Consider the following 11685-nt stretch of genomic DNA (forward strand, 5'->3'; position numbering starts at 1 on the left):
GGATCTGATTCTGACTGCAGATATTAGCGCTGGGAAGATCCCCAAGGGCCGACGAGGCTGGGCGTTACTCTGCCAATCCAGGGTGATTTTGACGTATGCCTCTGAAAGAGTGTGGCAGCACCTGCCAGGTCAGACAAGGGAGGTTATACTGGGAGGCCTGGCCATCAGAATAAAACGCGCACTACAGCACAGCCAACAAACGCAGGAAGTAGTGTTGTGTTCAGATAGTGTGTAACGGAAGGTAGACCAAGCTGGTACTCAATTTCCATGTGTGATCGGTTTGGTGAGTCAATGTAATTTGTTATTCAGTTATATACTACAGCAGTTGCCTCTGTAGTATATAACTGAATACTGTACTTCCACGTATCCGAAGTGTGGAATATGTTTTCTGTGGCCTGGTTCTCCAGTCTGCAGATTAGTGGAACATAGAATAGGACGAGAGGATGTATGGAGAGGGAAGAGATTTTTGATAAGCCTGAGAAATGTGCAGTGTTAGGCAAGTGTCCGGTGTTGGAAAGCTAGCAATGTGCATGTTCCAAAACTTCATAAATAAATATGTTGTTCTGTGCGCATCTAACATTGTGCTTCATATGTCCTTGGTTCAAAAAAGAACTTTGAAGACCTGAAGCAGTGAAGCGCATGTGCCAGAGCTGATTTTCGATTACTTGCAGCAGCCGAACCTCACACAGGAAAGCGGACAACGTACACAGCATAATAAGTGAGTAAAGTTGATTAACAGAATGACATATATATTGCAACCCTCTTTTGTCCGATCCTGTGTGTGCTGATCTTTTTTGTTGGAAGTATTACTGTTTTTATTTCCCTCGCTGCCGACACCACCTTCTCACGGGAACTGTTTGTGCTTGCTTTATTCAAACCTTACCATCAAACTTTGCACTCAAGTGCCTGTCAGTGTTTTTTGAAAGCATCTGCAAACCCGCTACTCGTGTAATAAAAATTATGTACCCAGGTCTACCTTCAGCCAATCGATTTATAAGCACTATGCATGTCCTTCACAGAAGTTCTGTTAAAAACACGCGTTGGCAAAGCCAACAATTTCAGCTTGTTTATCAACATCAGGCATTCACCTAGCAGTGCTATTATATGTCCATAATGCCCAGGTACTCTCACCACCTTGCAGCTGCTAGAATCCAGTTAAGACCACTATGACAGTGCCTGGCAAATGCCTTTCCCAGACCTACACAAAAGCCAAAACTGTTGGCATTGGCAATGCCCAATTAAGAATGCCTTTCATCTGTGTGCCCTGCTGCCCTTCCCACCCAGCATGGTAATAGGATGAAATGGGTTGGGGATGCATGTTGCCCGGGCACCTTGCTTTGTTCGAGAAACTATGTTTATAGAGGTAAGTAATTTATTTTTCTAGTGATGTAATTCCCCATGATTTCATTTCCTGTGGTCACCCTACACAATTACATTGGTCCCACTCCCACACTTGAATTGCAGAACTTACCTCCACAAGCCCTTGGAATGGCACTGCGTGGAGAGCGAGACACAGAATATATTTCTGGCAAGCCACTCACACATATAACACACACACACACACATACTATAGGTTTATGGCCCTAAAAGAAATTGATCAACCCCTCAGTGTTTATTGGCGAGTGGATGTTTTTATTGCATTTCTATATCAACTTTCACTGTGGCATTCAGTGTGCCTTTTTACTCCTACTCCCTCACCCAACTACCCTGGGCATCAACATATCTGTGAGAAAGTCACAGGAGTGGGCATCTTGTATAGGTACACTGTACTGTACACAACAAATACTTTTTTATAAATGGTAACATTGCATTGCCAATTCCATGTCTGGCCGAAATTGCTATAGCTGTATAGTGTCCTTTTTTTCTATTTCCGAATGTAGTCTTCTTTTTTCTTTTTCAGAATGGACATTCGTAAATTCTTTGTTCCAAAACAGTCCAGTGAAGCAGAGAACATGCCTGTTTTGCAGTCCCCTGACCAACAAGTAGGATCAGAAGTTGAATGTACTAATGAGGTTCCAATTGAATGCATTGCAATTACTTCACATGACGGTTTCCCAGCCACGCCCACAAATGAATATGGCGAAAGTATCTATGGAGCAGAACATATCCTTGGGGCAACAACTGGCAATGCCGAAGATGACCAGGACAACTGTGAAATCTTTGTTGAACAAAAATCAACCAGCCTTTCAGATAGCGAGGACGAGGGAGCTCTTCTAAGTGCAATCGGCCCAAATCACCCATCTGTGAAATGTATACCAGTTCAAACCATTGTAGTGCAGTCCCAAAATCAAAAGAAGCGCGTATTGCATTTTCAGGAAAGCTGGTTCAAAGATTTTCCATGGTTGCACTACAGTACCAAACTGGAAGGAGTTATTTGCTCCCATGTGCAAAGTCTGCTGCATTGAAACTGGTTGATCTCTCGAAGAACGCTGAGCAAGCGTTTGTTACTATTGGTTTCAACAATTGGAAAAAGGCTCTCGAAAAGTTCAACAAGCATCAAAATAGTTCTGCTCATGCATACTCTGTAAAGCAATTGGCACACCATAAAGCAAGTAAACCAATTGATTCACAACTTTGGCAACAAGTAAAAAAGCAACAAGATTCTTGGTTTTGTCTTAACAAGATAATTCACACGATTGCTCTTCTGGCCAAACAAGGTCTTGCCCTGCGTGGGCATGATGACAAAGATGGGAATTTTAGGCAAGTTCTCGAGGCACGAGCAGATGATGTGCCTTGTCTGAAACAACGGATCACATCAAGCAGAGCTGAATACTTGAGTCCAGACATCCAAAATGAAGTTCTGCAGTTATTGTCTCATGCAATTTTGCGTATACTCTGTAATAGTATCGGAGACAATCCCTTTGCTGTTATAGTTGATGGCACACAAGATATATCTGGTCAAGAACAAGAATGTTTTTGTATCCGATATGTTGACCAAGATCTTTGGCCACATGAAGATTTTATTGGACTTTACCAAGCAGAGGATACCAGCGGAGCATCAATTGCTAACATTGTAAAGGATGTTTTATGTCGTCAGGGTCTGTCTTTGGCAATGCTTAGAGCACAAACTTATGATGGTGCAGCAAATATGGCAGGGAAGTACCATGGTGCACAAGCAATAATACGGCAACAACAACCACTTGCATTGTATGTCCATTGTGGAGCTCACTGTACAAACTTAGTCATTCAGGCTGCAGCACAACAGTGTTCCATAATGGAAGATGCAATACTGTATGTTCAAGAGCTTGGTAATCTGTTTGGGCAATCTATGACATGCCGCACAAAATTTGCAGATATTGTCCAGCAATCAACTGAAGGTCCAGCCAAGGTTGCCAAAATCAAGCCATTGTTACCCACGCGCTGGACGGTTCGGGTAAAAGCTGTACAAAAAGTAATGGATAATTATGAGGCTATTCTGGAAACATTAGAAGAAATGGCAGCTTCCAAGAATAGTGGTGATGTGCCCGCTCGTGCCCGTGGCCTATTAAAACAATTTCAAGAGGGAATAACTTTTTTAGGGCTGCAGATTGTTGTCCAAGTCATGCAGCTCCTTGAGTGCTTGAATATTGCCATGCAAGGAAACCAACAAACAGTATCGGGATTACTTGCATCTGTGAATCACACACACAGTGCCATCCTAAAACTTCGCAACGAACAATCGTTTGACAGTCTACTAATGTACAATAACAATATGGTGACAAAATGTGAACTGAAGGAGATAGAACTGCCCAGACGACGCCACATTCCAAAACGTATTGATGAAGGATTAGCTGAAAATGTTCACCCAAGAACCATAAAGGACTACTACAGACCACAGTATTTTGAACTTTTAGATACCGTTTCTGTTCAACTTAAGCAGCGTTTTGACCAGGGAGGCATCCAAATGTATGAACACATTGAACAGCTGCTTCTAACGGGCAGAAGCGCAGAAAATATTGTTAAGTATCCAGAAATTGAATATCCCCTCTTCTCGGCACAATTAACAACATTATCAAGCGTCCATAAATATTCTTCCATCTCTGAATTGGTAGAGATCTTTCGACGGATGCCTTGCACAGAAAGAGCTTTCTTTGCACAGGTTGAGAAGCTACTGCGGATCCTCCTAACTGTTCCAGTGTCTTCCTGTGAGGCTGAGAGGAGCTTTAGTGCTTTACGACGACTGAAAACCTGGCTGCGCACAACAATGACTCAGAAAAGACTCAATCATGTTTGTGTGTGCAATATACTCAAAGATATAATTGATCTGGTGGACATACAAACAATTGCAAAACAATTTATCATGCGTACCGAACGGCGGAAAAAAATATTTGTTTTTTTGGACAAATGCTCATGATCATCACTTACTACAAAATAATTGACAGATCATTTTACTCTGTGGTTTGTGTCTGCAGCAAAGCCCCCGTTAAGAGGGTTGTACAGTTTGTGAGATTTGTGGACAAGCCAGGAATGGTGGGTGGACACCCAATCTTTTTGGGACGAGCTACGCGCAGGCCATGAAAGCCTTTTGACCTGGGAAGTGGTAAGATTTTTACGTGAGCTCAGCCTTCTGAAGTGAGACGACAAATAAAAGAATTTTGTACTCTTGACTGAACTGCTTTTCTTTTTCTTAATTTTCTTCTGTTTTCTTTTTCTTTTCTCTTGTTTTATACAGTGATGATATATGTGATTTAGTACGTACTGCTATTTTAATTTTGCAAAAAGTCGAGTTCTTTGACTAAAAAACAATAAATAAATAAATAAATAAATAAAGAAAGAAAAGTCCCAAAGTGTCCCCTGTCCCCCCCCAGATTTTATGGGTCTCCTACGCCCCTGGATTGGGGGCTGCCTGCGTGGTGGCACTGGCTGTGCTGGTGGGGCTTGCTGGCCCTGCCTTGCCCTCCTTCTCCTCCTGCGTCTCCTCTGTGCTGCCTGTTGTTGTTGTTGTAGTTGTAGCACTTGCATTGCAATCAGGTCCTCCAGCCCCAACATTGCTAGTCGTATTGGAATCATTGTGGAGTGTGACTGGGTGTGGGAAGGGCTGGGGTGTGCTCTTTTTGTACTTGGTGAGTCTGTATTGCCTCCACCTGTGCTGATTCTGTGCACCTGTGGCAGCTGGAAACACTGCACATGGCCATTTACGTTTGTTTCGCGATAGCGGAATTAGTACCATGGCGGTAAGGTACTTAACGGCCTTTGCGATGGCGTTAAGAGCATGTCCGATTGGTTCGTGATTTGCCTACCTTTGCGCGATGCCAGTACTTACGGAGTGGAAGGTCGCGTGCGCGCAAACTTGGTGCTGTTAGCAGCACCGTTAACTACGATGCCGCTAATAGCACTTTCACGGGTCATGATCAGACCTAGCGGTAAACGATGCCGGTAATCATTTACCGGCATCGTTTTTCGCTTACCGCCGGGGTCGTAATGAGGGCTAATGTGTTGGAGTAATCAGTTAGTAAACCTCAATCTGTTGGTACCATTTCTAATGAATGATCTGAGATAACTAAACATTCAATAGCGGAGTATATTATTGAAGTTACTAAAGATTTGGCAACACAAATGCCAACATGGACCCCCACCACACCACCCCAGGTAAGATACAACACAGCCTATGTTGCAACCAGGGGCATAGTGGAGCGCACATTCGGAGTGCTCAAGTCACGCTTCCGCTCCGTCGACCGCTCTGGCAGACAGCTACTATATGCACCCCCAGTAGTGTGCAGGATCATTGTGGCAGCATGTGTCCTGCACAACGTTGCAACGCGGTGGGGCGTACCGGTGGACATGGTGGTGCCCCCACATCCCCAACCACATGCACGGCTGCTGCGCATGGGAGGGGAAAGGGCACGTGGCGAGGCAGCCAGTATCCAGCTTGTGGCCACATTTTTCACCTAAACTCCAACCCCTGCAGAGTGCACACAGGCCTGGCACATACCTGGTGACAATTGAGGATGAGAAAGGGACAGTTAACTGTCACAACCTTACCACTCTGAGAATATGTCCACGGAAGTGCCACATGTGTGACCAAAAGGAACACATGCAAGGTGCATATCCCACCCACCCCCTGCAAAACAGGGCATGAAAGTACTGGTATGCCACCCAAACCCTCCCAACCCCCATGACCCCTGTCTGCCACACCATGCCATGGTATGCAACGGCAAAACATCAAACCATATGCACAACACATGACACAATAGTCATGAAGTGCCACGTGAGAAATGTAAATAGGCACCAGACAATTACACCTGACATGGAATCTGAAGAAATGACTGACCAAAACCTCACACCCTGAAAACTGTGGCACAAATGCATGCCACCAGTGGTACAAGCAACAAAAGTCAGAATACCTGTTGCCATGCACATTGGACAATAGCACATTGGCATTACAAAAACTGTGTGCTGCGTGTGTGTCTCCTGCAACACACCGCTCACCGGACAGCACAGTGAGTGTGCATTGCATTGGAGAAACCCCTTGAGCAGCATGAAAAATAAGTACAATCAACAAAATAGTACCGTGTGATGCATGTACACGATCAATTAATTGGAAGTGAACATGGATTGTAGGGACACAGCAGACGGCAATCTGGGTGTACTTGTGTGCATGGTGTCGCCGGGGTGGCTTTGGCTAAGTGTTTGTGTTAGTAGGGACATGCATCGAATATATGCATGTGAAATGAAGTGAGCCTCAGTGTCCTGTACACAGCACATGTGAACATTGCACTCAAGGACCCCCCTGTATGTTAAACCACACCAATCCCCTAACACCTCAAAATCAAACTCAACATAGGATCAGCCAATGACCAGCAGAACATATCATGTACAGAGTACCCCACATCGACAATGGCAGACAGTGAGTAATCACTGATTCATTGTAAATCCGTATAGGGCCTACACACAAAGTGCATCAAAGTGCCTCAGGGATGGAGGGAACAAGGGAGAATAACAGTACATTCCTACAAGTCCTTCAAACAGTCCAGAATGTGAAAAATAACAATCAAATCAAAGTAGATAGTACAAGTGCTTGTAACAATAAGGGAGAGTCCAGGGAGGGAGTGTGGGAAAACAAAACTAGCATCAACATTGCTATGCCTGACGGCAATAGTTGCAGTGCAAGAGTCACATAGGGATGGGGGGATTGAAGAGGAGGGAAGGGTGAGGAGAGTAACAAAACCAGTGACAAACAATTGAAGGTCGATGAATAATCAAGATAGTGCTGGTGATGGGGAGAAGAAACACAGAAGGGAAAGGGGGAACAGACCAGCTGTAATCAGTGGTGGAAAGACTGATGATAAAAGTAAGTGCCAAAATAAAACTCAAAAATGTGAAGGTGGGGGGTGGATGGACGGAGGGAGAGGGGGAAGTGTCTGCAAAGAACAAGCAGCTACGTATCACAATGCCTGGCGGCAATTGGGGTAGTGCCAGAAAAAGACAGACAGAGGAAAAGGAGGAGGGGAAAGGCTGGCGGAGTGGGAGAGGGAGGAGATAAGGGAGGAGGGGGCCAAGGTGTAAAGGCAGGAAGGGTGAGAGGGGAAAAGAAAGCACACAAACGGTTGCAGAGGGAAAGAAGAGAGTGCAGAAGGGGAGGGGGTGTGACGGTGAAGGGGGGAGACAGAGGGAGACTGGCAGGGGGCAGGTGGAGACTGGCGGGGGCAAGGGAGACAGGTGAGACTGGCAGGGGGCAGGTTTAGACAGGCAGGGGACAGGGGAGGCAGGGGGACAATCAAGGGACCCAGAAGGGTGGTGGACAGGGGTACACAGGGCCTCTGTTGTGGGCCTTTGGTAGTGGTGGCTGGCTCCAGCCTCCTGGTTGCCCGGATTGTCTCAAGGGCCAAGTGCAACCAATGGGAGGGAGGAGCAGGGCCAGGCCACAAACAGGACAGTCAAGTCAAAAGCAATGCAGCATATTTCAAATGGCACAACAAAACACGAGGCAGGACTGCAAGATGGCCAAAGCATGGGAAGCAAGGAATTGGGGGTCGATGAAATACGTGGTCACAAGGATAACTCAGCGTGCAGCATTGATGTGGCATATCAAAATCACTGTAGGCCAAGTGTCCCAATGCAAAATTGTCTGCACACGGACCCCTCCCACCATCAGTGTGTGCTATACAGCCAAAGGGTGCATGGTACCACCTACAGCAGGAAGTGCATGAACATAGACAGTCAAGTCATTAAAAAATCACAAGCAGCATGATGAAATGCACAGTCAACAGAATTCTCACCAAAATGAAGTACAGACATGCATTGGAGAAGCCATCCGGAATACCCACTTGGGGTGTATGCACAAGTATGACTGCAGGCTGGCCACAGATATGACGGAAACCCAATGCCCCTGTGTAAGATGCTGTCGCACCAAGCCATCCTTGCGAGCCCATGGAAAGGGGAAGCAGGAGTAGCATATGTGTTTGGACCCCAAGCAAAACACATACATGAGACAAGCCTGAATGGGCCCTGCTGGAACACACAGTGGATGCCTTCAAATGCCACAAAGCACCACACTGTCACATGAATGCACAATAGATAAAAAAGAAAAAAAGAAAAAAGTATTTGCAGAAAAAAAAGAAAAAAATCAAAAATGGCCACATATGACCCGGGAGGTGGGGAGGCACCCAGGAGGGGGGAGGTACATGCTGAACCTCAACACCCACATGTGTAGATGTTGAGATTTCTTTTTAAAAAAACTCAATGGGATCAGCGCCTGTACTGCCCGACCTATGTGGGAGATAGGTTGTCATCATCGTCACCCTCTGGATGGTTGCCTGACCACGCCTATCTGCGGCTTGCCCCTCAGCGGCAGCAAGCATGCGGGTCTGGTAAGCCAGTTCCTGCATGGCAATGATACGTAGGTCTGCATGAATTACCTCATGTGTCACACATGCTTCCTCCTGCAAGGACTCACTTGTAAGATGGAGTTCTGCCTGCATGGCCTCACATGACATACGGAGCACCCCTGGCTTGCATGGAGTTCAGCTGAGATGGTTCTTTCAAGCCGCTCCATCCTGTCTTCTGCCTGCCTACTCTCTACGATATGATATGATATGATATGATATGGCATATAGGCGCGTTACAAATGCCATATCATATCATATCATATCGTCCATCATGAGCGCACCCAGAGTAGATCAGAGGGATTGGTGTTCGACCCTCAGGGCTTCACGGTGTGCCTCTGCCTGAGCAGCAAGTGCTTGATGCAGAGCCACCATTTTCAGCCCGGCGTGCCCTGTCAGAGGCCGCCTTGCCCAGCCTGAGTGAGTGGCAGGTGGACCGCGTAGCCTGCTGCTGGAGCTCCACCTGCCCTTCAGAGAGGAGGATGGAACTGGCCACACTTTACATACCTTGAGCCATCATCTCAACTGCTCCCCAATGTTGCTGTGCTATGGCAATATTGGCATGCTCACAATCAGTTGACCCTGGTGGCACACGGCCACCACGTTGCCAGACACGACACCTGCCGGGCCCAAGGAGACATGGTCCTTGCTGGGTTGGTGCCACCCGCGGCTGCAGGACTGCATCCCTCCATCAACCTGATGCCCCAGGAACATGGCCAACTGGTGTGGAGTGTGACCCTGCACCCGTAACCACCACAGGCGGACATTCCAACCCCGCCTGTCCCCCTACTGCAGGTGACACGGACAGAAAATCATCCAACACAGAATAACTTACCGGCGACGACACGTCATGATGCAGATCCATCTCAACATAGTGGTCAAAGGATCCATACTCAGAGTCTGCTCTGGACAGGATGGCCTGGAGCACCAGTGGGTTCTCGTGGGCTGCCACCCCACGACCACCACTGGTGCCTGGTTGGTCATGTGAACTGACCACCGTGTCTGGGATGATAACGTCATCCTCTGTCTCCAGTGCGTCATCACCTGCAACATAAACAAAAGAAACATGAACACGCATGTCAGTAGCACATACCACACACATACAGATCACAACATTGACAGCCAACACATGAAGCAGACATGTCACACACAACTCAAACCCCAACATGCATCCAGTGGTATTGCAATGCAAGGGTATCCCGAAAGCAGAAAAGGATGTGCGAAAAATGTGAAGCCAACACATGTTTTGCATGTTGCCCATCACCTGCATCACACACAACTTCTAGCAGGCACATATCCAAGGCAGAAAAGACAGATGGCAACAAAGAGATGGCACGTAGCATAAGCATGTGGGAACACACAAACATCCACAGCTGGCAATCACACCAAACACACCATGACACGTGTAACATGCATGTTCACATGCAGCACTCAACAACCATCGACTATTCACAGTACATGTGTCACAGGAGGCACCTACGCTACTGCGTTTCTATACAGTGAAAGGAGGGACATGGGTACATACATGGCAGGTCATTATCACACAGCAGCATTGTGTTGGCATGTTGAAGGGCGGAACTTGGCACAGGAGTGGGTGTGTGCGGTGCAGTGCATTTGTACCCCCTCAACTTCCAACATCAACATGTACGTAGTGATGTCAATCTCCAAACATGACGGCAGTGTAAGGCCAATTGCAGCCATCATGTGCAAATGGTATGCACTATGTAGCATGGATACCGTTAAACACGAGGCACTGCATGATAATGAAAGGTTCACCACACAAATGTGCATTGGCAGACAGTGTTGGCATGCGTCTATTGCATCTCGTCAGTCAAATGTCACTACAGCCGATGAGAAGTGGACATGATGCAGGACAGATGAGGAACCATCAGTAGTACACCTATGCATGCAGAAGACACAACAGCAGTTGAACAGAGGCAGGGGGCCTGTAACAGGGGGAGCCATGTGCACGACACAGATGTGGACACCCTAAAGTTGTGCGTGATGACACACAAACCCACAATGAGCATGAAATGGCTGTCCAAATACCATGACACTTGGATCAACCGGAGATGTACTACAATGAGCAGGCGGTCAAGGACACCTAGGGCATACATGGAATGCACAGGGAGCATGATTGTGCACACATGTGCACAGGGAGCCACTGCCATCAGCACAGTCAGAGTGAGACACACTGCACCAAGGACAAAGGATGTATATGACATGATATGACATCTCATCAAGATTGCCCTTGTACACAAGTGGCTCAGAGCGCAACCAAGCAAAGGGAGGGGAACAAGGGAGAAAAGAAAATTAAAACTACTATCTTACTGGGCATAGTGACATTGAGAACACGTAAGTGCATGGAGAAGGGGAAACGGGGTAAAGTCCCTGGAAGGGGGAGAAGTGGAAAGTGCCAAACAGAGGAGACTAAAGAATTAAAATGAAGTCTAATGATAGAATAGACATTCAAAAGGTGGTAGTGCAGCCATCAAGTGGCAAGTGCAAGATCATTTGGATAGGGCAAATCTGATAAGTGCAGAAGAAGAGTGGGGGACTGTATGGGTATATGTGCAGGACCCATTACAATGGGAGGCCTGGAGGCAGTGCAGCAGCGAGGCAGGGTGAGCAGGTACCTGGGCCCGAAGGACAGAGGGTGTCCAGGTGCACAGTGCCATGAGAGAAAACAGTTCAGCTCAGGAGAAGAGGGGCTAATGCAGGAGCATATAGGAAGGTCTTGAGGTGCTTCCGGAAGCAGAGATGTTTCTCCCCAAGTTTCAACGTGGCAGGTAGGCTGTTCCAAAGGGAGGTCCCAGCCGTAGACACAGATCTGTCCCCAGCTTGTTTGTTCGATAAACGACTGACCCGGAGGGAGTGTGAG

At 47.0% G+C, this 11685-nt stretch overlaps 1 protein-coding gene across 1 annotated transcript; it reads left to right on the top strand.

Annotated features, from left to right (window-relative positions):
- The first annotated feature begins 609 nt into the window (after window positions 1–609).
- LOC138510410 (zinc finger MYM-type protein 1-like) lies at window positions 610–4552 on the top strand. Its single transcript, XM_069626043.1, has 2 exons — window positions 610–718; window positions 1901–4552. The coding sequence occupies exon 2, from the start codon at window positions 2249–2251 to the stop codon at window positions 4331–4333; it is 2085 nt and encodes a 694-aa protein (XP_069482144.1). The 5' UTR covers window positions 610–718; window positions 1901–2248; the 3' UTR covers window positions 4334–4552.
- The last annotated feature ends 7133 nt before the right edge of the window (window positions 4553–11685 follow it).

The sequence above is a fragment of the Ambystoma mexicanum genome, chromosome 6p, assembly GCF_040938575.1.
Source record: "Ambystoma mexicanum isolate Mex_15411 chromosome 6p, UKY_AmexF1_1, whole genome shotgun sequence".
Classification (NCBI taxonomy): Eukaryota; Metazoa; Chordata; class Amphibia; order Caudata; family Ambystomatidae; genus Ambystoma; species Ambystoma mexicanum.